Here is a 27050-nt window from a genome sequence, read left to right on the forward strand (position 1 = left end):
TCCTAGGTGGAGACAGCCTCAGCAGAAGTAAAGGCGCACCGATGCACCCTGCAGGCAGGACTCTGCCAGCCCCTCGTTCTTCCCCAGCCGCTGCCCCTGGAGGTTACTGGACCTGCGCTGCGTTCAGGTCAGTTCTCTCCACTGCGTTCCTAGGGAGGAACAGCCCCTCTTGCCGTCTGCAGCCGGGGGAGCTTTGGGGAAGTCCCGCTGGGCACCCCTGCAGGCTCCCGGAGCCGTGCGGCCGCGGGCTCGGCCCTGCCCTCCCGCCGGGTCCCGCTGCCCGCGGGGCAGTCCCACTCACGGGCGCCGCGCCGCCGCCGCCGCCCCGCCGCTGCCGCCGCCATCCTCCCGGGCCGCGGCGCCGTTGCCGGGCGACCGGCAGCGCGCGGTCACGTGACGGCGCGCGGGGCGGGGCCCGTTCCCCTCACGGGCCGGGCCGCGGCACCGAGCGCTGCTCCCGCGGCTGCGGCCCCGGCCAGGCCGCTCTGCCGAGTGCCCGGGGCGGCGCCGGCGCGTTCCGCTCCACTGACGGCCGCGTTTCGTTCCGCTGGCTGCCTTGATTTAGCGCGGCCGCGTTGAAGGCTCGAACAGGTTCCGTCTGTTCCAACGGACGGTGATCGCTTCCTTTTGAAACACTTATTGAGGCGTTTTGCCAGGAGAATGGCTGTTCGGTTGCTTTGGCGATTGCTGATGGAGAAATTAGTGTCTGCTCAAACTGATGGTATGTCAGTACAGGAAGATTGGTGCTGTGTTAGCAAGTGGTAGTAAGTATGAGTTAGATACTGTCACAATTACTGTTTTAAACAGAAGCTGGGCACTGAACTGTGGCATTTACAAATTGCATTTTCAGCTACAGCACAACTTCCCATCACGGTAGTGACCATAAATAGTTTATTTTGTTCAGATATTTTCTTCCAGAATTTTTCTCTTCTAAGCACAAGGTCAGGTAGAAATATAGTCTTTCTGTTTATATAAGTAATTTTCTTTTTTGTTTGTTTTGGAAACTTATTTTCTCACAGCTATGAAATTTCTGTTGGTTTTTGATTTTGACCATACAATCATAGATGAAAATAGTGACACCTGGATTGTGAAATGTGCTCCTGAAAGAAAACTTCCTAATGGATTAAGAAACTCCTACCAGCCGGGACATTGGACAGAATATATGGGTAGAGTCTTTGTCTACCTGGGAGACAATGGTGTCAAAGAAGATGAGATGAAAAGAACTATGACAACAATTCCTTTCACTGCAGGAATGATAGATCTTCTGGGATTTATTGGCGAGAACAAGGAGTTGTTTGATTGTATAATTGTCTCGGATTCTAATACAGTATTTATTGACTGGATTTTGAAAGCTGCTGACTTCCATAAAGTGTTTGATGAAGTGTTTACAAACCCTGCAGCATTCAGCAGTACTGGCTATCTTACTGTACAGCACTTCCATGCTCACCATTGTACAAAGTGCCCTAAAAACCTTTGCAAAAGGACAGTTTTAAAAGAATTTCTAGATAAACAGTTGGAGCGAGGAGTGAGTTATACACAAATTATTTATATAGGTGACGGTGGGAATGACTTATGTCCAGTAATGTTTTTGAAGAAGAATGATATTGCTATGCCCAGGCAGGGGTATACCTTGGAGAAAAGGATTTCTCAACTGGCCCAAAGTCTCAGTCCTGTACAATGTTCTGTTCTGGTTTGGTCATCTGCAATCGACATTATGTCTTACCTGAAATCACTTATAAAGGAATGATTCAAATGATAAAAGGAAACTGATGCAATTACATTTTAGCTTATTGGGAGAGAAAAACAACATGTGTATAAAAGCTCAAAATTGTATAATTGGACTATTATCTGAAGTTAGGGGTTTTTAACCACAACATAAAACTGTTTATGTTCAATCCTGATGATAATGGGAAAGTGCAGTAAAAAAGGCCTTCTAACACAGTACAGATTCCAATATAAGTGGAGAAGGGGTGTTGGGACAGGACTTGTCATTAGTTTTTGGCTATTCCCTCCCCTCCAACCCTTTACAAATACATAGCTGATATATACTTGCAATCCCACACCCTTAGGTGAAGGAGTAGGATTCCTGTTGAAAATAATTAAATTCTTTATTAGAAAACATTAGGTGCCAGGAGCATGGTTCTAGAGCTGTTGGCTTTTATACTTCTCTGATCTCATGGCAAATTATTTGCTTGTAATCTTGTTTAATCCAAAGATGCATTTATATTTTCAATCAATTATTTTACCAAACAAAATTACTTTTTAATACTTTGTATTATCTTGTATTGTAAAGACAATAAAAGTTGCTGTCACTGACAAATGCAACACAACTAATCTGTGTCATGGATTCTGCTGGTCTGTGTTTCATCAGGCCTGGAGAGAGTAGACACAAGTGTAGGTGTCAGCCTTTGGCTGGTCAGACCCTTTTTCCTCTGGAAAGCTGTAAGGATGTTGCTGTTTTGTTTAAAGAAAAGTCTTTCTCCCATTGTGCCTACTGCCCTGACAGTGCTGCTGCCTCTGTACAGAGCTGGCACTGCTTTGATCTTCCACGCTGGCAGCTCGGGGTCAGCCAGAACCTTTTTTCCTCCTTGGTTGGTGCTGCAGTGCACAGGCTCACAGAATGGAACATACATATACAGTATACACTGATTTTACCTATTCATTCTCATTTCTATCTGTAGCACAATCTCTTACAGTCTTGAAGGAAGTATTAATATCCATTTTAACTTTTAAACAGATTGTTCTGTCTAAGTAGTTCTAAAGAATTGTTTGTGACCATGCAGTCTTTCTCTTTACCACTGACAGTGAGATGAGCCCCAAGTGTTGGTGCATATAAAGATACTAAAAGTAAGTCTCATTAAACTTAAATAATGTGTTTTCCTGCCAAATGTTTTTATTCTTATATCTCAGAAAAGGTTCAAAATGCTGATGTAGTCTGTTATTAAACTGAGGTCATATTTAGCTTAAGTGCTTTAATAACTGAGAGATTAGGCCGACTTTCACAGTACCTCGGTTGCAGATGTCTGAGGAGTAGCTCAGCAGCCTGCAGTTGCTATATCTGTCTTCTTTTGTTTTCTGTGCAATGTTATTCTCATTTTCTTATCAACATTTCATGATGTCACTACCTTCTTTTTCCTTAATTGAAGATTTTTGAGTGGTCTTGCCTGTTTTCAGGCTGCTGGTTTACATAAATTTCCCTTGTGCACTTCTTTCCTTGCATCACCTATTTTACTGTATTGTAGAAGGTTGCTTTGAACACTCTGTTGCCTAAGATGTCCAAAGTAATATACTTCAGTTCTCAGGAGCCTGGCTTTAGAGATGGATATTTGGTAAGTGTCTGAGATGTTCATATTTGGGATCTTGGCCTATTGTTTTACTCAAGGGCACAAAGACATCTAAGGACTGGTGGGTCTCAGGCTGTGGCAGGTTTAAGTTGTCTGGTTTTCAGGTCATACAGAAGAATGGTAATGGTTGTTGCAAAAGGCAATTTCATGTATTACTTGGGCTTTTAAGTTGTTACCATTGTTTGACTCCAGCTGGCAACTAAATAGAGCAGCTTGTGCACTCCAATCCCTCACTGTGTGAGGAGGAGAATTGGGGAAAAAAATTAGACCTCATGAGTTGAGATGAGAACAATTTAATAATTGAAACAAAATAAAATATAGTAGTACTGAATCACTATAATTGTAATGAAAAGGAGAGAGAAAGGAATGAAGTCCAGGAGAAACAAGTGTTGTATAATACACTGCTCCCCACCCTGTGATGGATGCCCAGCCCACCCCTGAGCACTGATGGGCCCCTCCCAGCTGACTCCCCCAGTTTCTGTGCTGGGAGTGCCCTCCATGCTCTGGAATATCCCTTTGGCCTGGCCAGGCCAGCTCTCCTGGCCATGCTCCCCCAGCTCCTCGTGCAGCTTCTCGCTGACAGGGCATGGGAAACTGAAAAGTCCTTGACTGTGGGTAAGCACCACTTAGCAACAACCAAAACAACAGAGTGTTATCAACATGATTGCCATGGTATATCCAAAACAGCACTAACCAGCGACTAAGAAGGAAATTAACTCTATCCCAGCCAAAACCAGGATAGTTGTGTGTTTCCTTAATTCTAGATGTGCTGCTGAGTGTTCCAAATTCTGTGCTGGTCTCGTCTGTGTTTTTCAGAACTTAGTTATGGAATAGCTTGCTTTCAGTTTGTCCACAGATCTTGGTTACAGCTTGCTTAAGAACAAACAAAAAGTAGTATATCAGTGATTACTCAGCTTTTTCTTCCACTTACACTATTGTTTTAGCCTTAAGGGACCTACCTTGTAATTTGCTGTGAGAGTGAGATATTGGGTGAGAAATTGTTTTTCATCCTCAAAAAAGGATTTTTCTGTGGCTTTGATTAAAGCGCTGAAGCAGGAGTTGAGAGTAGATTAAGCAGAGTACATGAGATATTAGGAATTATGTTATAATCACTTCAAGTAGAGGGTAGAGCTGATGATATTTGCCAGACAAAGTGCATGTTGGAGACAGAAGAAATTTTTCAATTTCAGTAGGCAGACCATTAAGCTATTAATCAGGTCTTGTTTGGGGGTTTTTTTCCCCACTTAAAAGAAGTGAGGATTTTTCTGAAGCACCACAATTACCAAAATTTTCCATGTTTGGTTACAATGGAGGGGAGATGAGTATCTCCAAAGAGTGAAGCTGGGAGCCCAGCCAAAAGAAAGGGAAAAGCTCCTTGAAGGGGGATGCATGTTCAGTACTCAGTACTAAGTGTTGCTGACCTTCTGACTTGCTCTCTGGGAGGGAGATGACTTAGGGAAAAATGTTATGAAAAGAAAAGCCTAACAAAAGTCATATCTCTATGGGGAAGGTTCTGTATGCTAGTAGGTGTGCTGTCATACACCATGACTGTGTGAGTACTTAGCCTTAGTATTGTGTGCTAGTGCAATAGCCAAGACTCCAAAGAAGTTCCTGCTTGTCCATAGGAAGCGATGAAATGGAAAATGCAACCAAAACAAAGCTGTTGGCATGGGGATGTATAAAGACTTGAGGCTCCACAAGAGAATTTTCTGGCTAAAGAAATGGAGTAATGTAGCTGAGGGACAGGCCCATGTCAGACAGCGGAGCTGTTGTAATTACTAGGTTACACTACAAACTCCAGTTCTCTGAGCTAACAATGCATCCAGAGGGGTTGAAAAAAAGGAAGGCATAGATGTGTGTGGGTATGGGGAAATTTTGGTTTTGTGGGTTTTTTTGTTTGTTTGGATCATTTTATCTCATATTACTGACCCTTTGAATCCTGGTGCAGGGCTAGCATGGGAGGAAGGATGGCAGAGGAGTACAACCATTTACACTTTCCTGTCTGGATTTCCTTAGTTCATACTTCGGCTTTGTGGCAGAAATACCACCAATAAATAAAAGAAAAATATGATGCTTTTTCATCTGTGTTGAGTGGGAACTATCAAAATTTCTCCTTTTGGGTATTACTGGCACTTAGCTAATAATAATATTCGCCTCCTTTTGGTTGAAGAAATTACTGGCAGTTCTTTCAATCTCCCTGCTCTGGTAGGGCACGGAGAGCCTGGCTGCTGGGTGCAAAGAATCTGAACCCTGCTACAGATGGAGAGCCCACAGCTGCTTGAACCCAGAGGATGCTGTGTTTCAAATAAAGAAAATGTGTAGCTAGCAGAAAAAAAAAACAAAACCAAACCTTCTTAAATTGTGAATCACATTTTCAGGAGTTTTAAAAGCCAATACAGCCTTCTTCCTGAAAAATTTACTTATAGTTGGAATCTGTTTGTGGGCATAATTTGTTACTGTCCTTTTCACCCTGCCAGATTCAGGAGTTTGGGGAGAGCTGTGGCTGCTCTCCGGTAATGGGGGAGCCCTCGGAGCTTGCTGCTCTTCCCAGTATCCCTCCTCCAAGCGCCCTGGGAGCGCGGGGCGCCCTGCGAGAGGCGGCTTTAGGGCGCTGACAGCGGCGGCCGAGGCCCCTCGCTTTGTTGTGTGGCTGAGTGACACCGAGCTGGTGACGCTCCCCAGGCATCTGCTCCTGTCCCTAACACGGCCGGGCCTTCTGTCACCACTGCTGACAGCCTTTAACCCCTGCCCGGGGTGGGGAGCGCCGGGACGGCGGCGGCAGCGGCTCGGGCCGGACCTTTCCGAGGCGAGCGGGGGCCGGGCTGGGCGCCGGGGCGCGCCGGCCTGGCTGAGGGGTGCCTGGCGGGGCGGGGGGGGCCGGCCGGGACACCAAAATAGGAGCTGCGGCCGCGGCCCCGCTGCTCCCTCCGGCAGCGGCGCTTCCAAAGACGGTCAGGGGCCGCCGCGGGCTGGGAGCCCCCGTGTGCCGGGCGGGTCCGCAGCCGGAGGGCGGCCGGGCTGCGCGGACAAAGCGGCGGGAGCTGCGGGCGCGGCGATGGCCGCGGCCGGGCAGGAGGAGTACGCGTACCTCTACAGGGACTCCGCGCACCCCGCCGGCTTCTTGGAGGCGTTCCGGGCGTTTTACCTGGACGGGCTGTTCACCGACATCACCCTGCAGTGCGCCTCGGGGGTCATCTTCCACTGCCACAGAGCTGCCCTGGCAGCCTGCAGCAGTTATTTTAAAGCCATGTTCACAGCCGATATGAAAGAAAAATCCAAAAACCAGATCAGCCTTCCCGGGCTCAGCCATGCAGTACTGGAAGCTCTCGTGAATTATGCATACACATCACAGATCCAGATAACAAAGAGAAATGTCCAAAGCCTACTCCAGGCTGCAGACCTGCTCCAGTTCTTGTCAGTAAAGAAAGCCTGTGAGCAGTTTCTGGTAAGGCACTTAGATACTGACAACTGCATTGGGATGCACTCCTTTGCCGAATATCATGATTGCTCGGAGCTGGAGAAAGAGTCCAGAAGGATTTTGTTATGGCAGTTTGAAGAAGTGTGGAAGCAGGAGGAGTTTCTGGACATTGACAAGGAGAAGCTCTCTTATATTCTCTCCAGGGAGAATCTCAATGTTCAGAAAGAAGAGGCAGCCATTGAAGCTGTCATTAAGTGGGTGACACACAACGTGGAAGGAAGAATTGAAGACATCTGTGAAGTGCTGAGCTGCATCAAATTAGACTTAGATAATGCGTATTTGAGGTCAGCTCTAAGCCTGCGAAAAAAATGCCGACTCAATGACAGTAAGATAAGGTCACTCATATATAATGCCCTGAACCTCAATCCCAAAGGTCTTTCCAGAAGATCCACAGCAGCCATGTATGTAATTGGAGGATATTATTGGCATCCCTTATCAGAAGTGCATGTTTGGGATCCTTTAACCGATGCATGGGTCCAGGGAACAGAGATGCCAGATCACACCAGAGAGAGCTATGGGGTCACCAGTTTGGGACCAGACATATATGTGACAGGAGGTTACAGAACAGAGAGCATTGAAGCTCTTGACACCGTGTGGATATATAACAGCGAGAGAGATGAGTGGACAGAAGGCTGCCCCATGCTCGATGCCAGGTATTACCACTGCGCCGTGTCCGTGAGTGGCTGCGTTTATGCACTGGGAGGGTACCGAAAGGGAGCTCCAGTCCAAGAAGCTGAGTTTTATGATCCTTTAATACAGAAATGGCTTCCCATTGCAAACATGATCAAAGGTAGGTAAACTTTTGTATAGGGTCTGCCTCCAGTGTTAATTCTTTTGTAGTTGCCATTTTTAAGTGCCATGGAAACATTTAGGATTTGATGCAAAATCTAGAGAAATCCATGGGAATTTTCTGTTAATGTTGGTGGGCTTTGGTTCAGGTCTTCACTAGCCAAATAACCATAACCATCCAAATGCTATATTGGGCTGTGCCATAGAACAGCAGGTAGAAAAGTAAGTGGCAGTCTCAGTTTAATTTTGCCTTTTTCATGAGTAAAATTTCTGTTCAAACTAGAAAGAAATCAGAAAACTACCCAGGATAAGAGCCCAATCTTGTGGTGTGATTTCAGGGTTTACCTCAGAAACCCGGGTCGTCCATTCAGTACACAATCAAAGAGCAAGCTCCAATAAAGGGGCTGTATTACTTTTACATATGATTTTCCATGCAGTCATTTATAAAGGTGTCATAATTTAAAACTTCTTGCATGGAGTTCCCTCCTATTTCTGTGTATCATCTGTTCAGGATCCTTTGTTTAATCTTTAGTATGAGGATAATGAAAAGCACTAATACCTGTTTCTAGCAACCAAGTAGTGATCTACTAAAAATATATGAATCACAGCCTAACCAAAGGGTATTGACTCTGAGATGAGCTCAGTTGGTCTGAGCCTGGTGCTAAATAATGCCAGGGTGACTGGGTTGATCCCTGTATGTGCCATTCACTTAAAAGTTGGATTTGCTGATCTTTCTGGGTCCCTTCCAACTCAGACTATTCTGTGATTATTTTGTAACAGTAACAACAATACTACAGTTAAACATTTTATCATACATTTTTATAAATGAATGCAAATATTTATAATTAGATATAAAAATTTACTGTAAGTTAATGCAACATAATATTTTTCAAGAGCATTTTTGGGTGTATATGTAAAAGAAAAAAAAGCAGGCCTTTACAGCTTTCTCCATTGTTTGTATGTTTTCCTCAGACATTGCTAGTATTTTTATTTCCTTTGAAAGTAGAAATGCTATGCTAATCCTATGAGTTACATATTCTATGCAGTTGTTTTGCCAGTTTTTATAATTGTGAAACTAAGATGCTCAGACCCCCCTTTGCTTTATTTCATGTTGTTGTCCTAGAGACAGTGTTAGAATGGCTGCGTTCTGTTTGTGTCCTTGTATATACAATAGCTTAACTAGTAATACCATGAGAGCGACCAGAAGCATCAGAAAAGATACCCTGAGACACTGAAGAATCTCAACTCCCACTGTCTTTGCTCTTGCCATCTAACAACTCTAACTTAGTGAAACAGTGAAACTAATTGCCTATTCCAAAATCAGTGAGACAGTGTGACTTTACTTACTGTCTAAAAATCCAGGGAACTATTGGGTGGTTGTATTATGTGCAATATATGTTGGTTACTGCAATTTTATTTAGTCATTCTTGACTTTTGCTGATATCTTCATAAATCTGTTTTATTCACATTCAGTTAAATACTTGCAAGCATCTACTGTTAATAAATATTAACAAATAATTTGAAATGGAGTTATGGATGGAAGAGGCCATGGTTATTGTGTGCAGTCTGAATGCATGTTTGACTTTCACACTGTGAACAGGAGTTGGAAATGCCACGGCCTGTGTCCTGCATGAAGTCATCTATGTTGCTGGAGGTCACTATGGGTACAGGGGAAGCTGCACCTACGATAAAATCCAGAGATACCATTCAGGTAGCAATGAGTGGAGCATAGTCACCACAAGTCCACATCCAGGTAAATAATTTCTCTAACAAAAATAGAGCTTGATTTGATTATTTGTACCTGGGAGTCCTTAAGCCCAGTTAGGGGTTTTTGGCATATTCCTAATTTAAAAAGAAATGCCTGTAGGGCAGCAAGGGCTGTTTCCAAACTCTGAAAGTGGAAAGGAAGACCTTCTTCAAGTGTCTGTTCTATAGAAATCACTATATAAATACCGAATGTCCACATTCTGTTAAATAATATAACTTTCTGTAAAACCTAACTATTCATTGACATTTGGCAAAAACTATTTATACTAATTTTAAAAGGGTTTTCTCTGTGTTCTACATCTGGTAACTAAGATTTTAAAGCAAATTTCACTGAGTACTGGTGCTGTAATCTAGCAGAAAATCCTGAGGTGTCTCCTAAGCTCAATGAGAACATTCAGCTGCCCTCAGTGGTGCCCAATGTTTGTCATGTACTTGCAGTTTAATTTAATGTTGTCATGCTGAATTGTACTGTATTCCTTTCTTTCCGAAGAATATGGATTGTGTTCAATTACGTTACAAAACAAGATCTATTTTGTGGGTGGACAGACCACAATCACTGACTGCTATGACCCAGAGCAAAATGAGTGGAAGCAGATGGCTCACATGATGGAGAGAAGGATGGAGTGTGGCACGGTGGTCATGAACGGATGCATCTATGTAACAGGAGGATATTCCTATTCAAAAGGAACATACCTGCAGAGCATTGAGAAGTACGACCCTGAACGGAACAAATGGGAAGCAGTAGGTAATCTTCCCAGTGCTATGCGGTCACACGGCTGTGTCTGTGTGTATAACGTGTAAGCACTGCAATTGCATCTTGCTGTTACAGAAAACAGCAGATGCAGTATTCATATCAGCACTGATTACCTCATCAGGGGTTGTCTAATACAATCACTTAGTGCACATTGGTAATAACTAGATATAATTTGTTCTCATTTTAAACAGCGCAGAAACATAAATGTGATAACAAGATTTCCATATATTTTTCAGTCCAATCATTCTTTGTCATGGAAGTTCTCAAATTGGTCTAATACTTTGTACAGCAACATAGGAACTACTGTGAAAAATTGATTTGTTTTTGCTAATCACTGGATGAAACTATGACTTGGTGCTAAGATGAGTAAAGCCAAACAAAATCGGTTCTAAGGACTACTGGCCTTAAGATGAAATCTTTGTATTCTGAGGGTAGCTGTAGAAATGGATCATTGACACAAGCCAAGTGTAGGGTATATGCAGAGCAATGTCACTGGGATAACTAGGCTATCAGATTCAGAAATGGGCATTTACAGGATGCCTCTAACTCTACCTTCAAGTGCCAGAGCAAAGACAAGCTTAGGCTAGGAATGAGAGAAGAAATGTTGGTAGTAGCCCCAGAGCATGGGCCAAAAGCATGCACTAGTTTTGCTGAAGGAGAAGTAAAATGGCATTCCTCTTTGCTGTTCTCACACTCTCTTCGACATTGCCAATGAGAAAGGAAAAAAGACTCTGCAAGGCTTTGCAATGGGATCTTTGGCTGATGCACAGGTATTTGTAGTTTGGGTGTTTCTGGGGGGGAGGGCTGTTCAGAGAAAGGCCTTAATGTGCTAACTCTTTTTTAATATCAATTCAAATGTGTGTCTGCGTGGAATGGAAGGAGAAAATGAGAGAGACTGGAAAGTTAACATCCGCCTGAGATTCAAACTTCTCTATTTTGTTTAATGCCATTTGATCTTTCCTAAACAGTGACTTGATCAAAGGTAACAACTAAAAAAACTTGTTAAAGTATGTTATGAATGAAGAAAAAATATGATCTATAGGATTGATTTATTTATTATTTATCTCAAAACTTAATATGAGATCTTCAAATCTGTGTAGAAAGTGGATTTTTGTAAAGTGACTTACAGACAAACAGATTACACTCTGTGGCCTGACAATGGTGATCCAAATGAAGAAATGCTTTGGGGAATAGGGAAGGCTCTTTTAGCACGGATCCCCCAGTCCAGTTTATAAAATGACTGCAGAAAGAGCTGTTAGACATTGGTGTGAGAGGCAGGGACAATACAGGGCTGCCGTAGGGTGTGGTGGGAACTTCCCACACCAGCACTGCCATCTAAAAAGAAATTTAGGTTTTATTGGATTTCTCACATACAAATAAAGGACTTTTCCAAGCAGTAAGCTCTGAGTTGATAATAAGCATTTATTAATAAGCATTGCTTGATCATAAGCATTTTCAGCTTTTTAAAAATTCTTTCGCATTTTTATGCTATTTCTGACTTGCATTTGACTGTTTGTAGCAGGTGGCACTCAGTTCTGGCTTTGATGTGAAGTTCTGTGGTGTATATGTACAGTTCTTTTTTTGATATTTTCATATGTTGCCTCACTATTTCAGAAGCTTGTGTGTCTGTTCAGTGTTTTGCTTTGTTACCCATCTCACTGAGATCTATTCAGGGATTCCACATAACTTGTTTAAAGACTCTAAAGAGGGGTAGAGAATTGAACTTCGAGGCTGTTTGAAATGCGTGGGCCAAGCAGGTGAGCAAGAGATAAATTGAGTTTGTTTCTCCTGGAAATCTCCACAGCTGACAATTGCTCAAGGGCAGGTGGAGATTGAAAGGACAACATCACAAGGATATGAAGGTGATCTTTGAATTGAATGAAACCACATTGAACTCAATGTGTTTATGTAATTTTTCAGTGCAGATTATGAAGCTTCATGTTTGTTGAAAAACACAAACATAGAACAGCTGCTTGTGGCTGGCCTTGAGGTTCATTCTGGTCTGTATCCTGTCACCAGCAGTCGTGAGTCAGTGAAAGGATCTGAGAACAAGGTGAGGAATAACAAAACTAAACCCCTCAGCATCCACTTGCCAACTGCTTGCAAACCAGGTGCTTGATGTTGGTGAAAGATAGTGCTGGGGATTCCAGGGCTGGGGCACAGGCACAGGAAGCTGGACTCTGCTTTGTGCCCCTGGACAACCTGCAGGCAAGCAAATGTTGCTTTTTGGCCTCAGTGTTAAGTGCAAAGTGGAGAAAAAGCCTTTTGTTCTGCCCTGTCAGGAAAGAATTTGTTAGTCTGGCATAAATAAAAGTCAAAGAAATTGCTGCTTAGTACTTCAGTTGAAACCTGATTTCTCAGAGATTTTCAATGCATTAGAGTAAATGGAGAGAAGAGTAAGTTTGAACTAATGGTTAAATTTCAACTGGTGCTATTTTTCACAGTAACCTACCATGCCCTTTTAAGTTAACTCATGTAGCACATCCCAAGTAGATGTGTTGCAATCAGGTCTGAGGCACAGGCAGGAACATGAACTCAGCAGGAGGAACAGGATTCTGACCCCTGGTCAGCAGCCTACAAGGAATCTCTTAGCCATCTGTGGAATATGTTTTTACAAATAGTTGAATGTAAACACTGAATTATTGTGCTATTGACCTGTACTGTGGTAGACAGTTTTACTGTTTTACTGTTTCACCTATAAACTAGAAAATTAAGTAATGTGGAAGTCAGATCAAATGTAAAGTCAATACTATTGCTTAAAATTTTCACTTCTGCAATTCCCTTGTTTGTAGTACTATAGATGCCCACAGTACATCTGTAGTGTTTAAGTGAATGTTTGCAATACCTATTAAATGTGAATATACCACTACAGTACAAATTCAAGCTGTCAGTTTTGTTCCCAGCGCGCAGAAGCGGTGACAGAAAGGGTGACCGGGTGAGCGCGATCCCCGCGCGCCCGGCCCTCACGGACGCGCGCGCTTCCGCCCCCTCCCCGCCCCGCCCCGCCCCGGAAGTGGCGCGCGCGTGAGGGGCGGGCGGCCGCGGGGGCTGCTGGGCTGCGCGGCGCCGACTCGCGGTCTCTGGAGCGGCGGAGCGGGGCCCGAGCGCGCAGGTTCGTGTGGGGCCGCTCCCGGCGGCTCCCGGGCGGCGCCGCTGCCGCTGCTCGGCCGTGCCGCGCCGGGCCCGGTCCTGCCGGGGCAGGGCTGGCGGCGGGGCGCGGCGGCCGGGCCGGGAGGGAGGCAGGGAGGGTTCCCGGAGCAGGGGAGCACGTGCCGTGTCGGCCCGGCCGTGCCGCCGCTCCCGCGGTCGCTTCCCGCCAGCAGCGCTTCCCGCGGGACTCGGTGCGCGCTGCGGGGCCCGGGCTCTGCCGGGAAAGCGGAGCCGGCGGCAGCGCTCCCGCCGCGGGGAGCCGGGCCCGGCCTGAGGGAGAGGTGTCCGCTGGGCGGGAGGCTGGGCCACGGCGCCCCAGGCTGTCCGGCTGTCCGCTGCAGGCATGTCGAAGTGTCAACAGCAAACTGCTGCTCTCCTGGCACAGTTCAGGGAACGACATTTCAATTACTTAAAGAATTCTAAGAATTTTTTTCTTACATTGCACTGATTCTACTAAAAAAAAAAAAATTGTTAAAATTACCATCTGTGAAAATGTGTGGCTGTAATTACCCTTAGATAAAAACCACTCTCAGACCTCTTATGCAGGGATTCCTGAAGGAGGAACAATATGAGTACAGGTCCATGTTAACTTAACGGGAAAGCTTTCTTTTTAAAACAAAGCCTTTCACTCTATTACAGTAATGGTAAAATAACCAGCCCGCAACTAAACTTTGTCTTGAACTAGAAAATATATGTCTGGTAAGAGGAAAATCTACTTGGGAGTTCTTGTGGCATGATCTAGCTAATACAGTGTGGGATCTAATTGTTCCAGTTACGGGGGTTGACTGTAATTGTTTATAATTTAAACCTAATGACTACTTGCTTTATTTTAACCTGTTTTTTTAATGTTTCATGGGTTCTGATACAGACTTTTGGCATATGGAAGGAACAAGTCAGTATAGTTTATTAAGAAAGCCCTTAAAATGTTTTGTAGGATTTTGCATGCACTTCAGACCGTGATTGCTGTTCATTGGAGCTTTTTATCAGTCTTCACTGCTGCACAGCAACTGAAAACTATTGATCTGGAAGTTGTCTTGTGCCAAATGACTGAGCTAGAGAGTCTGAAGTGAGCATGTGCATGTGCAAAGGCTAGAATTTCTCTTAAATTAGAAGTCTGCTTCTACTTTTGTTCTAAATAGGTTAGAGCTCAATCACTGAACTGAATTCCATGCATGGCAAGTTTGAGTCTTTCTTAGTCTTCCTTACTAACGCTACTACGTTTGTTACTTGCTGCTGAAAGGATGCTTTTTGAAAAAACTTTTCCATGTGTAAGACTTATTCTAAAGGACTTGTCCTAAGTCTTGTGTTGGATCATGCTTTTTTGTATTAACCTTGAAAACACTCTAAGGAAGTAGACTTGTTTTTTTTTCTCTTCTTGACAGTGAAGCTGAGCCTTATGTGGAAATTGAGTTTTTGGTTTTGAGTGTTTTGGTACCTGGGCTGAGGCAGACTGGGACAGCAGACAGAGACTGCTCTGTAGGTTGCCATTAAATTAGATCAAATTTGGTGTAATGTAAAATAGAACACTGATTTCTCTCACAAGGAGGAAGCTAAGACTGTACCAGCACCTGAATGGTGGTGAAGCATTTGTCTCCTCTAGTCAGGGTGGCTCATGTGGGACATCTCTGAAATAACTGCAACTCTCAGCTTGGGTGCTCTGGCCTGGGTTTTGTGAAGTGCTTTCTTTATAGATCACACTCAGCATAGCTGGCAACTACCACTTGCTGAAATCATGCTTTAAATGCTTTAAAGAGTGTTACAGTGATAGGTACAGGTGCAGGCACAGCACCTTTCAAGGCTGTAAGTGCTCAAGAATTACAAGTTCCAAGGCTTGAATGTGGCTTTGAGATCAGGAAGAGGAGGAAATGACAATACTGCACACTGCAGCAGGCTGAACAGTTAGTGGGGAATTAAACTACTAAAATAAGAAGATGAGGCTGCCAACGGGGCATTCTCCTGAAGAACATCGTTTCCTGTAACAAGGGCACCTCGGGGGAGTTTTCCCTGCTTCTGTGTTGCCAGTCATCTAGATGCTCTGAAAGATGCTACTGCCCTGCCAGCAGCAGAAGAGCAGGAGGTGTATGGTCAAATCTCCCCATAAACCGTGCAAGCCATGAGTGCAGAACCATCTCTGCCAGCAGCCTTTGTGATCACAGGTCTATGAACTGGGGGAATACGACCAGGAAACCTCTGTAACTTCTGCAGCTGGATTTAAAAAGTGTGATAGTGCTCAAAGGGAGAAAGAAGAAATCTCTGCTTCATAGTTCAAAACAGAATTCAGTCTAATTTCTGACAGCTTCATAAAGCTACATTTTTTCTCAAGGATTAATCTTCACACTCTATCCTTATCTTAAAGGCAACTAGATAGAAAATGTTTGATCCCAGTTAATTTTCTGGCCAGTAGCTGCTTTTGTAGTGACTGCATCTGATGTACTGTGATTATACACTTGCTGCCAGTTAAGTAAAGTTACTTCCAAGTTAAAATGTCTTATGTTATAAAGATACTTGATTCACTGTTGAAGCAGAACTGCAGTGAAGACACATTTGTAAGGGAGAGAAGGAGACATCTTTAGGCTGTGTCAGTAAATGCAGATATTTTCATTCTGCCCTCCAGTAAGTTCTGTGAACTTTCCAAAGATTAATCAGGAGGCAGAAACTTCAGAAACACTTTCTCATTATACATATGTAGGAATTGAACATTTTTGTTATTGATTGTTTTGCCTAGTGATGAGAGGTTGGATTTGACTTAAAAAACAAATGTTGTTGGCTCTCAGTTTTGTTGTTTTAAACTGAGAATCTGTGCCTAGAAAAAGGTATGTAACAAATAAGGCTGAGAAGTGCCAGCATTTCCTAAATTTTATCTTGACTGCTGAATGCCAAATGCTGCCCTAACAACAAAAGGGAGGGGATTTTTTCCCCAGGTGTTTCATAATTTCCTCTTGGAGTTCTGCAGTCATGTTAGTAGTTGCTTCACAGACATAACTATGGCTAACGAACTTGGCTGTTACCTTATTTAGATGGGCTGCAGTGAAATGCAATGCTACATGAATGTAAGTCTGTAGAAAATACTATTCAAAACTTAGTGCTTTTGCTCTGTATTCTCTTCAAAACAGCTGGTGAAAATGGCTGAAAATGGAAATGGTGAAAATATGTCTATCTTGGAAAGCAAAATCTGTCAGCAAATTGAGGTGAGTTCAGTTTATAGTTTGGGATCTGGACCAAGGTGTTTTGGGGGCATTCATTGGCAGGGACTTGGCTAACTGGAAGCTAACTTTATTGGGAATTAGACTCAAGTCTTCAGCTCTTTAAACAATGTCACAACTCTGTAATAGGTATTTAATACTTTAGGATAGTCATAATTGTAATTTAAGTTGGAAGCTATACTTCTCTAGAGTTGCTTGTAAGAACACCATTTCAAAACAAAAGGTTTAATTTGCTAGCATTTTAGGTGGTATAGCAAGTGAATCATTAAAGAATTTACTACCATGTTTGCTGGGGTTATTCTACATGTGCAAATAGGAGGAGAGTGCATTTTAATTCTATGTGCCTCAATTTTTGTGGGGAAAAAATCCTCCTCCTTGGGAATCTATGCTGGTCAAAATAGTAGCACATCGCATAACTTGCTATTATGATTTACTTCTTTGTAATTTATTGCTACAAATTACAGCTAAACTTATATGCCTACTTTGGATTAATTCTTTTTTCTTTAGAGGCTTGCAGGGTTACCCTACAACAGAAAACCTGAGCCCATTGCTTTAAATGGCATGTAAAACAAAGCCACTTTCCTGAAGGACAAAAACATAGCTGCACGTGAATGCCCATTACCATATGGAGCCATTATTCATATATAGCAAACAAACAAAATGTGGAGTTTCCTCAGCCTCTACATTTTGTTGGTTTGTTATATATAAATAGTTGACAAGACTAGACTTTTGGTAATGTGAGTTTGAGATGTACTAGAGGAAGAGGAAGTGTTGTAAAACTTGCACTGACTTTTCAAAGCACCATGATATTGATGAAAATATTCCAGCTTACCTTATGGTTTCAAGTATTTGAGCTTTGCTAGGTGACTGCAGGGAAAAGAATCTGATTAACTTGTCTGTCTTGAAGTGAATTGTCTTCCCATGCCGGACAAGATCGAAATAAGAACATAATAATTAAAATTAAAAATTAAATAATGATTTCTTTATCTTACAGTGTTTTCTCGAATGAGACCTAGAAATTCCAGTCTGTGTGTATGATTTTTCAGTGTTCACATACCATATTCTTGCATATGTACTCCTTAAATGAGTACAACCTGGATCTACTGGTGACACATTTGACTTTTGACTCTGCTAAGCTTGATCAGGGTGATAAATGCTTATCATGTTAACAGAAAAAGCTTTGCTCCTTTCCTAAACAAAACTGCAATCTCTTTTTGCCTCATTAATGCAATTGGATGAAGAACTGTTTTGGTGTGGGGTTGGTTTGTTTGGGTTTTTGTGGGGTTGGTTTCTGGTGATTTTATTTTTACAGCTTACACATTGCAGCTAACTTTTTACAAAGTATCACATTAGAGCAGGAAGTAATAATTTCAGAATTCCCAATTGTTCAGATTAATTAATTTTCGTATGTCTCAATCTACTGCAGTAAGCTGTTAGATGAAAATGAGATTTTAAGACTGAAAATTTAAAGACACATCTCTCTTTCCTCTTCTTCCCCCTTCCTTTTTGCAGTACTATTTTGGCAATCACAATCTACCAAGAGACAAGTTTCTAAAGGAACAGATCAAACTAGATGATGGCTGGGTACCTTTAGAAGTAATGATCAAATTCAACAGGTAAAGCAAAGTACAAGTAATGTGGATAAAATATTAACTTTCAGCTACCTATCTCTATTTGGGGCCAAGTGTTCCTGATGTGCATTTACTTTTCCCATCTCTTTTTTAACATCTGGCTTCAGTTTTGCCTGTGTATTTGTAATAACCTCTGTCTGCTTACTCAATAGGTTAAGTCGCCTTTCAAAAGATTTTGGTGTTATTGTAGAAGCACTGAGAAAATCCAAGACTGGTTTAATGGAAATAAATGAAGACAAAACTAAAATCAGAAGATCTCCAAATAAACCCCTTCCTGAATTAAATGACCAGTATAAGGCTGCAATTAAAAACAGATCTGTATACGTTGTAAGTAAATTTTTCTTTACTTTATGCTGCCCTGCATGTCTTTAACTGATAACTATCTGAGATAAAGCTTGAATTAACTCGTACTATAGAGGTTGTAGTTTTTAAGAGTCACTTTGTGGCATATAATTGAAGCTCATTGCTATCTTGCAGAAAGGCTTTCCACTAGATGCTACTCTTGATGATATCAAAGAATGGCTTGAGGATAAAGGTCCAGTTGAAAATATTCAAATGAGGAGAACATTGCAGAGAACGTTTAAGGTAATGATGAGCATTTAGCCCTGGGGCACGGATCCCTCCCTCAGTTACTCTAACAAGATCTCTTATCACTTAACAGGGCTCAATATTTGCAGTGTTTGATAGTGTTGAATCTGCTAAGAAGTTCACAGAGATACCAAATCAAAAGTACAAAGACACAGAGCTGATTGTACTTTTCAAGTAAGTCCACTTAACTGATATATGAACTAACAGTGGTCAGGGGTGGATTTAACAAGAACCAGGCTTGGCCTGAAAAGTGAATTTTTCATGGCATCAATAGCTGTACCTTTTGGAGACTGAGACAGCATCTCAGCTTGGAAAAATAATTTCATCTATTATAACAGCATTTAAAATTAACCTATATTCTGTTGAAGGGAGGAGTATTGTACAAAGAAGAATGAAGAAAGGAAACAAAACAAAGTAGAAGCAAAAGCAAGAGCTAAACAGTGAGTCACTGCCAATCAAAGTGTGTCTTGCTTGCCTGACCGTGCTTGAACTGACTCATAACTAATTTAACTTTTTTGCAGGGAAAAAGAAGAAAAGCAGAAACAAGCAGCAGATGCTGAAATGGTATGGGTTTCTTAAATCACCTACATTTTATAAAGCTAACATGGAATATTCTGTTTAAAATGTAATACAGAACACTTTCTAGAAAGTAACTTCAGCTTTTCCAACTAACTTACAGTAAGAGAGTTTTGTCATGCTGTTTTAATATTATTTTCAATAGACTAATTTTGTTTAAAGGCTCATGTTCTGAATTTATGATATTAGACATGTTTGCCTGTTCAGAATGTTCCTGAATGCACCATTGAGATGATGGTTCTTCTATGGTATTTAAAGGATCCATTAAGGATTTCATCAGTATTATACAAATTTCCAACCTATCAGCCTTTAGAAAGCTGTTTTGTAAAATTTAAAGAGTGTGATTAATATGGGAAAGGAGTCCTAAGTTCCATGTAATTGTATCACAGTAAGCAAAAAAAACTCAAAGGGGGGACACACACTGTACAAGACTTAGACATCAGCAGGACTAGGTTATGTAGGAAAAATGCTTGAATTACTGTAACTTCAACTGCTTGTTTATCACTAGTATGTTTAATAGGATTGAGGGGGGAATATAGATATTCAAACTTGACTCTTCAATGATAATGTGGGGGTTTTTAATTGAATTTAGAAATCTCTGGAAGAAAAGACAGGATGTCTTTTGAAGTTTTCTGGTGATCTAGATGACCAAACGTGCAGAGAAGACCTCCATGAAGTATTTTCTGGTCACGGAGAAATCAAGTGGATACACTTTGTCAGAGGTGCAAAGGAGGTCAGTAATCTTACACAAGGACTTAAGATTTTAGTATTGAAGTTTGAAAATGGATGATTGTTTGTTCTTTTATGTTATCGAGTAAGTTATTGTCTTGTGAAATTGCAGAATATTTAGAGAATTTAATTTTTCCCTTCTTTCAGAAGAACAGATAAAGGCTCCAGCCTTGTTAGTTGAGAAGGTCAAAACTAAGAATGTTCATTAGCACGGTCTGAGGGCTTTGCTTCAGTCTGGTCATGTTATACAATCATACAAAAGTAATGAATTTGCTGAGGCACTCAACAGGATATATTGTTCATCATTCTAGCTGAATGTTTCTGCAGTAAGATTAAAATGAAAATACCACTCTTCTTTTAAAGGGAATTATCCTATTTAAGGATATTGCCAAAGAAGCTCTGGAAAAAGCCAAAGCAGCACATAATGGAAACTTGCAGCTCCGGAACAAGGATGTTTCATGGGAAGTGCTAGAAGGAGATGCAGAGAAAGAAGCTCTGAAAAAAATCTTGGAAGATCAGCAGGAATTGCTGAAACAGAAAACAAAAGGTTCTCCTTCCTCTTATTAATTTAAGCCTTTATAATGTCCTAGAATTGGTGGATGAAATTCACTCTTAAGTAGTCAATATATACTACAGACTGATCTTAACTGTAAAGCAATCTCTGCAGCTGGCCAGTTAAGAGACAAATGATACAAAGTTCCCGATCTTACGTCTCCACAGGGCGCAAAATTAAAGGAAAAGGAAGAGGGGGAAAGATACCTCAGGGTGCACAAAAAGGAAAAATACAGTTTCAGGGCAAGAAAATAAAGTTTGAGAATGATGAAGAAGATGGTGAAAATGATACTAAAACAGGTATGTCATTCTGTGCACTTGATGCAGCTTACTCAGTACTTTTACAGAAAGTAGCTCCACGTACAGTTCCATGTACTTGTGTTTCACATTTGGCTCTGCTTTGTGGCATTGCTGCCCTCCTTGCAGTATCTGCCTTAAGAGTCTTGTGCTCAATTGCTTTCACAACTGTCCAAAAAGCATATTAAGACAATTACTATATAGATAATAATTATCTATATAGTAGTATATAGGTAAGGCTGTACTGCATGGTTGTGTAAAACAACCATGCATTGAAGCATGGTGATTGTCAGCAGCATTACACAACTGGACAGACTCAGTCTCTTTGAGTGGTGCTTTTTTTTTCCTTTAAAGATAGGAGAAGATTTACTAGCTCAGCCTGTCAGTATTTAGCTTGGAGCAGAGGAGGAGCTGGGTTTTAGCAAAGCAGGTACTATATACTCCTGTTCATTACATATGGACCTGCTTAACTAAAACCCAGTGAACCCTACTCCTGGTAGATTCTATTCCTTCATTTGCTTACCTGCCCTCCTGCTGTGGAGTTAGACAGGGGTGAAGCTCTTCAAATGGGGCATTTTAGAACATCTAAAAGCTTTACTGACAGTAATAAGCAAACCCTCTAGTGTAGCTGTGGCTGTAGATAACTGGGACTCAAACTTACATGGTGGGAAGAGTTGGGTTTTTTTCAGATTTCAGGCAAAGCTTTCCTTTACTCTGAATGACTACATATTCAATCTTGCAGAACCAGCAAGTCCCAAGAAGAGACCACTAGAGGAAACAGAAAAGGAAGAACCTGCACCAAAACAACTGAAAACAGAAAATGGAGATGGCAATCACTAATAGTCAAATAAAAGAATTTAAAAAATTAGTGGTTTTATTGTTCCATTTTCAATAGATTTTAAATACATGCCTCAGTTCAGGACTTTTTTGGCAGAAAATCTTATGAAATCCACTTCAATGTCAACCTACAATTAGAGAAAAGTTTCATTTTATTGGGTTACAGCTTTTTTTGTTTAAGAAGCATGCTTACTGCTAACATAAAACCCTGGACAACTTTTCTATTTATAGTTTTGTTTATACTGTCAAATCTTCTCAGTTTTTCTGGCATCTCATTCAAATGTAAAAGGTTTTGGACTTTGTAATCTTGTGGTTATGTTTAATAGCAGCTGGCAATAAATTCAGAACTTAAAACTGCTTTCTACTGAAGCCTGGTTAATATAGTATAATGTTTCAACTGTGAAGTAGCAAAGACTTAAATAATTTGAAGTTCAAGTCACCAAGAGTATAGTCAGCAGCTGATTAAAGCTTCTGTTCTTTGCTGCTCAACATACTAAACAGTGTTCCAACTATTGCTCGCTCTCCTCTCTACTTTCCTCATGGTAAGGGATGGGGATGCATGGCTTCCAGGCCAGCATTCAGTAGCCAGGACCTTGCTGTGGGCTGAGGCTGCCATACTGTGGATCAGGACTGTATCTTTTCCTAGTGAGCATGAGTTCCTCCTGCTGCCCCCAGGCTGGCTCTGAAACAATGCTACTGCTGTAACATCCTTGTTACTGTGGCCTTCAGCACTGCACCCACTCCAGTCTGAGCTGCAGACAGGATTGAGCTGAGAGCTATTCGGAGTTGAGTCAAGGAGGCTGCCCTTAGCTTCACATCTAATTGCAGTGTTGCTTTAAGCTTTGTGTACAGCTTTGGCATTATCATGATGCTTTTCCCTGTTCAGCTACCAAATGGAGTAACAGCAAGGATGTGACTGAATGCTGTGACCATTCTTTATCCAGTACATATGGCCCTAAAACTTAAATCTCATTAAGGAGAATTTATTTATCTCAGCATTTTCTAAGTTATGTTAGGTTTTATACTTACTGATTTCTTCTTATGGAACTTGTATGATGCTGGTAAGTCAAACCTAAGTTCTGTGAACAGTATAAAGAATACATGTTAGACTAGGATGATAATCAGTCACTTAGGCCCTACAGCCATGTGCTTCTGTTTCTAATGTCTGCATCTGTTGTGGCCTGTCATACCTGTTTTATCTCTGCACTTCATCATGACTAAACATTGAAGCTGTCCATATCAGACAGTTAAGTGGATGGCAGTTGTGTTTCAAGCACTTGTACAACTTCATATCTCAAGTTTTATGACTACATCTGGTTATCAGAAGAACTTGGAAGATACTTAATTGGCAAAAATATTTAGGTGGCTAAGGACAGGATGCTTTTTTTGTGTGTGAGAACCGACCTGTGTTTCACTTGTCTTTTTCAGCAACATGCACTTTGAAGCAGGAAGAGGTAACTTCTGCTTGAAAACAAAATCTAGTCCAGGAACAAACCTAATTCTGCACAGAATATGTATTTCTCAGAGCTTTATTAAGTGCCTGCTTGTATTCTAGCCAGGTAGCAAAAAATTTAAAAAAAACATTTTAAAAGTCTGCTAAAAAGAGAAAGACCCGTGTCATTTCTGTGTTAAATCACATTTGAATTTATCTTGGGCTGTTATGACTGGCTGATAGTGTTAGAGATAATGTACAAAACCAAAAGATACTGGGGTTTTTTCCTGTTAAAAATAAATATTACCTGCTAAGACTTCCATCTTCACTTCCCATTCTGCTGCTTTCTTTTGAATGTGCTACAAGTAAAAATGAGCTTTTAAAATTATCTGTTTTATAAACATCTACCCCTCTGTACTTAATAAGTCTCCTGTGCTTTTGATTTTCAAGCCAAAGCATTAGATCACATAACTATCTTGATGTATGTGAGACTGCAGTTATTTGATGTAATTTATCCCAAACATACCCCACAAAGTAGCTGACAAATCAGTAAAGCTATAGACATCTATATAGCCAAATATTTTGTTGTCTGGTTAGTTCTTGCCCTACTAAAATGAAGAACTTACTTCTCGTGTTGAAGTTTTGTGAAGGGAATATACAGCTGTTTTTGCCATTTGTAGAGCAGTTTTCAGAAAAATCATATCAATTCCTAAAACAATAATGAAATTATTAGAATTGTTAAATGGAAGTGCAAAGATCTGCTTAATTTTTTCTGGAATAATAGCTACTTGAGAAACAGCACTGAATACATTAAGGTACAGAAGGTATTTCTAAAACATACTCAATTGCTTTCAATAAAATAAAAATTATAGGGATATGAAATACCTAGTATTTATTTCAAACCCCAGTGACTGTTAGTTACAATGCTGAAGTTGCTAATCTTAGGAAGCTGATTCCAGATAAACAAAACATTAAGAAATTAGAATATAAACAATATAAACTAATAACAAGGGATTGTTTCATTGAAAGCATTTCTCTTGCTGTTTGGTTTGTGATAATTTCTAACTGAGCTCTACAATTACCAACCTTTGTTATGTTTGGTACCAAACGGAGGGTTCATAATAACTGTGTCAAAAGTATCTGACATGCTGTCAGATAGAGAACAGATGTCACACTGAACCATGTTGACATTCGTCAGCTCAAAGTCTTCAATATTGCTATTAAATATTTCCAGTGCATCTGCATCTATGTCAAGGCCCACACAGAATCTATTAAGAAAAGTGGCACATATTAGTCTACTGCAAACTAAAATGGTGTTTAAATTCTACATTAGGGATCTGTGTACACAACTTGGTTTATCTAGGAAATATAACAAGCATACATAATACATTCAGTGCTGAGAAAAATGCAAATACTTCTCTTGCCCTTTCTCAAGTATAAATTAAATTTTGTTAAGGAAGTTTCATGCGTTCATTTAATGCTTATGGGGAGAGCAAATGATTTCCAAATTAATGACAGCTGTCCATCACTTTCACAGTATGAATGGCTATTGATAGTCAAAACTTGGTAAATATTAGCCTGATCATGCACCAGATTATAAACCTGAAATGTATAAGTTCAGCAGTGCTATGTTTTAATCTTACTTTCTACTTTTCTATGCCAGAAAGAAATATAACCAGAAATATTAAATACTTACCCTGCTCCTAACATTGCACTTCCAATGCTGAGCATGCCACAACCACATCCTAAATCTGCAATTGTTTTATTTTCAATATCATCATAAGTATTGTGAATCGTATAAAGCATACATGCTGGGGAAAAGAAAACCCAAACAAAACAGGTCAATGATACCAAATATGTATGTGATTAATCAAGAAAAGCTGTTTCTGCTTTCAGAAAACTCTTAATTTTGCATTAGAAAAGCCCTTTAGTTAAAATGATGTTCTCACTGCCTGTAGTTCTCTTTTTCATTTATGTGTGAAGAGTCAAAACCATTTTGACAAGTCACAAACTTTGGATCTTTGGTGGAGAGATAGAGCTCTGAGTATTGCTTGTGGGAAAAGTATGTCTCTAAACTTTTTGGGGAAAAACAATAGAAGGATATTAAATATGGAAAAGAGCATAATTAAGGGTATGGATGAGCATCTCTATATATACTTTTACTGGTTTTGTGGGTCATGACATAGCTCCATTTCAGCTTCTACAGTTACAGATTACAACTGCTTCAATCACAACATTATCTGTTAGATTAAATAATTTAATTTTTGGATTGGACATTGTCTTAGGTTGCATTTTTCAAAGGAAGACAGACACTACGAGAGTACTACTATACACATTCCTGCTGGATATGCCTTCTTAACTACTGTGTAGTGTAAAGCCTTCAGACAATGCAGCAGAAAAAACTTTTTGAATTAAAATTGTTGATGAAATAGTCAAAGAGAAAACAGTGGTGTGTGTCACCTCTACCTGCAATATGAGGTCTTGTTGGATACTGTTCAAGGAGTAGCTTTGGATTTTCAAAAGTATCAACTTGTTGAAGACAGCTTTCCAGTTCTTTAAGCTTTAATTTCTTCATGTTTATGGTTTTACTAAAGAAAATAACGCGTAAGCAGTTACAACAATATAAATAAACCACGTATGATCTTAAATTATTTCATACATAAAATCCCCTGGTGCTCTTCAGCATCTCCTGGGTGTTTTGACGCCGCCGTTTCCCGGGGCGCAGCTGGTGGCGCACCGATGATGGGGAATGCCCGGACGGCGGCAGCCCCGCTCCTCACCGGCTCCCGGAGTTCAGGCCCCGGGCTCCGCTTCTGCCGCCCGGCCCTCCCGCCGCCCAGCCCTAGGCGGGGCAGGAGCTGGGCCCCAGCGACCGCCGCCCCCTGCCCCGTCCGCTCCCGCCCAGCGCCGTCCCCGCTCGGTACCGGGCCCGCTCACCGCAGCTCGGCCGGGCCGCTCCCTCGCGCACTTCCGACTTCCGACGCGCCGCCCCGCCCCTTCCCGGCTGACGGGCACCTGCGGGAATGAACCGCCAGGGAGCTTCCCCGTGTGGCGCTAACAAGTGCGAGCTTTGGTCTCGTTTATTACACGAGACATTTTATTGCAGCCTTACGTGTCACCGCTGAGCGGTGCCTGTGAAAGCGCCGGGGACACACCTGGCAGAGCGGGGTTTCTCGGTGGTCCCGCTCCTGAGTGCCCTTAGGGACAGAACAAGGAACTGGAATTTTGCCGGCGCGCTGGGAAAAGCGGTCGTGGAGAGGAGTAACATTCACTTGGAACCGCAGCGCGACACAAGCCGCCGGCAGACGGACAGCCGTAGGAAACGCAGGCAAAGCCAGAAGCGAGGCAGCTGCCTTGAGGCCCGTAGCTGTCGGGTAGAAGGTTACTGTCATTTAGGAATAGATCTTTTCGTATGAGACTTTCCATTGCACAGTTGAAAATCTATTTATCAGGGTTTAAAGCCGCCGATCGGTGTGCGAAACACGATAACTCGCATCCACATGCGTTCTCTCCTGGTCGCAGGGCGCAGGCAGCCGCACGCTGGTACCTCGGGGCGCGGCTCTGCGGCCACCCTGGGGTGCGGTGCTGCCACCGGAGCCCGGCGCTGCTCTGCTCCCCCAGCGGGGCCGCTTGATGGCAGCGAGCGCAGAACAGCCGGCCCGAAGCCTCAGAGGTGCCTCCCACATTCCCCGCAGTCGCTCCTGCCCTCAAAGCCGCCACCACCTGAGCCCGGCGGGACCCCTGTGGCCAGATACACGGGCGGCAGCGGGGCGTCTCACGGCAGCCGCTTCGCTGCAGGCACGGCTCGGTAACAAACGAGCTCCGCTGCCGTCGGGGCCGCCGGCCGGCCCAGGTGTACCGTCCACGCTCTCGCGGCTGCCGGGACCCCAGGAACGTGAAGTTTCGGGCCGGCGGGCGGCGAC

At 42.1% G+C, this 27050-nt stretch overlaps 4 protein-coding genes across 14 annotated transcripts; 3 read left to right on the forward strand and 1 right to left on the reverse strand.

The window, feature by feature from the left end:
- Positions 1–10: 10 nt before the first annotated feature.
- SSB (small RNA binding exonuclease protection factor La) lies at positions 11–22052 on the forward strand. Of its 5 annotated transcripts, XM_063162095.1 has the most exons (13): positions 13178–13244; positions 13922–13981; positions 16396–16470; positions 17998–18101; positions 18269–18443; positions 18594–18701; positions 18778–18878; positions 19073–19144; positions 19226–19268; positions 19873–20013; positions 20373–20556; positions 20730–20861; positions 21601–22052. In XM_063162095.1, the coding sequence occupies exons 3-13, from the start codon at positions 16405–16407 to the stop codon at positions 21696–21698; spliced, it is 1224 nt and encodes a 407-aa protein (XP_063018165.1). In that variant the 5' UTR covers positions 13178–13244; positions 13922–13981; positions 16396–16404; the 3' UTR covers positions 21699–22052. The 5 variants fall into 5 exon arrangements, with proteins under 5 accessions (XP_063018164.1, XP_063018161.1, XP_063018162.1 ...); XM_063162094.1 differs by lacking the exons at positions 13178–13244; positions 13922–13981 and adding an exon at positions 11–127; XM_063162091.1 differs by lacking the exons at positions 13178–13244; positions 13922–13981 and adding an exon at positions 12072–12185.
- On the forward strand, positions 13–2331 carry PHOSPHO2 (phosphatase, orphan 2). Of its 3 annotated transcripts, none has more exons than XM_063162101.1 (2): positions 13–127; positions 1020–2331. In XM_063162101.1, the coding sequence occupies exon 2, from the start codon at positions 1022–1024 to the stop codon at positions 1745–1747; it is 726 nt and encodes a 241-aa protein (XP_063018171.1). In that variant the 5' UTR covers positions 13–127; positions 1020–1021; the 3' UTR covers positions 1748–2331. The 3 variants fall into 3 exon arrangements, with proteins under 3 accessions (XP_063018171.1, XP_063018170.1, XP_063018169.1); XM_063162100.1 differs by lacking the exon at positions 13–127 and adding an exon at positions 521–721 and having other exon boundaries at positions 1065–2331; XM_063162099.1 differs by lacking the exon at positions 13–127 and adding an exon at positions 522–721.
- Positions 6390–12189, forward strand: KLHL23 (kelch like family member 23). 2 transcript variants are annotated; one of them, XM_063162090.1, is made up of 4 exons: positions 6390–7612; positions 9212–9364; positions 9869–10123; positions 12053–12189. In XM_063162090.1, the coding sequence occupies exons 1-4, from the start codon at positions 6400–6402 to the stop codon at positions 12079–12081; spliced, it is 1650 nt and encodes a 549-aa protein (XP_063018160.1). In that variant the 5' UTR covers positions 6390–6399; the 3' UTR covers positions 12082–12189. The 2 variants fall into 2 exon arrangements, with proteins under 2 accessions (XP_063018160.1, XP_063018159.1); XM_063162089.1 differs by lacking the exon at positions 12053–12189 and having other exon boundaries at positions 9869–12045.
- On the reverse strand, positions 21715–26935 carry METTL5 (methyltransferase 5, N6-adenosine). Of its 4 annotated transcripts, none has more exons than XM_063162105.1 (8): positions 26400–26935; positions 25594–25715; positions 24824–24938; positions 24214–24395; positions 23754–23836; positions 23435–23486; positions 22725–22774; positions 21715–21823 (listed from the first exon to the last, which is right to left on the reverse strand). In XM_063162105.1, the coding sequence occupies exons 2-8, from the start codon at positions 25700–25702 to the stop codon at positions 21770–21772; spliced, it is 645 nt and encodes a 214-aa protein (XP_063018175.1). In that variant the 5' UTR covers positions 25703–25715; positions 26400–26935; the 3' UTR covers positions 21715–21769. The 4 variants fall into 4 exon arrangements, with proteins under 4 accessions (XP_063018175.1, XP_063018173.1, XP_063018174.1 ...); XM_063162103.1 differs by having other exon boundaries at positions 26283–26935; XM_063162104.1 differs by lacking the exon at positions 26400–26935 and adding an exon at positions 26065–26250.
- Positions 26936–27050: the final 115 nt, after the last annotated feature.

The sequence above is a fragment of the Melospiza melodia genome, chromosome 8 (assembly GCF_035770615.1).
Source record: "Melospiza melodia melodia isolate bMelMel2 chromosome 8, bMelMel2.pri, whole genome shotgun sequence".
Taxonomy (NCBI): domain Eukaryota; kingdom Metazoa; phylum Chordata; class Aves; order Passeriformes; family Passerellidae; genus Melospiza; species Melospiza melodia.

Coding starts and splice junctions, on each gene's coding strand:
- KLHL23 (XM_063162089.1), top strand. CDS start 6,400: ATGGCCGCGGCCGGGCAGGAGGAGTACGCGTACCTCTACAGGGACTCC. Junction 7,613..9,211: donor CATTGCAAACATGATCAAAG/GTAGGTAAACTT, acceptor CACTGTGAACAG/GAGTTGGAAATGCCACGGCC. Junction 9,365..9,868: donor CACCACAAGTCCACATCCAG/GTAAATAATTTC, acceptor TTCTTTCCGAAG/AATATGGATTGTGTTCAATT.
- PHOSPHO2 (XM_063162099.1), top strand. CDS start 661: ATGGCTGTTCGGTTGCTTTGGCGATTGCTGATGGAGAAATTAGTGTCT. Junction 722..1,019: donor AGTGTCTGCTCAAACTGATG/GTATGTCAGTAC, acceptor ATTTTCTCACAG/CTATGAAATTTCTGTTGGTT.
- SSB (XM_063162094.1), top strand. CDS start 16,405: ATGGCTGAAAATGGAAATGGTGAAAATATGTCTATCTTGGAAAGCAAA. Junction 19,145..19,225: donor GCAAAAGCAAGAGCTAAACA/GTGAGTCACTGC, acceptor ACTTTTTTGCAG/GGAAAAAGAAGAAAAGCAGA. Junction 20,014..20,372: donor TTGTCAGAGGTGCAAAGGAG/GTCAGTAATCTT, acceptor CTTCTTTTAAAG/GGAATTATCCTATTTAAGGA.
- METTL5 (XM_063162103.1), bottom strand. CDS start 26,395: ATGTTACTCCTCTCCACGACCGCTTTTCCCAGCGCGCCGGCAAAATTC. Junction 23,487..23,753: donor ACAAAACTTCAACACGAGAA/GTAAGTTCTTCA, acceptor TTTTACTTGTAG/CACATTCAAAAGAAAGCAGC. Junction 22,775..23,434: donor GAAGATGGAAGTCTTAGCAG/GTAATATTTATT, acceptor TACTGTTCACAG/AACTTAGGTTTGACTTACCA.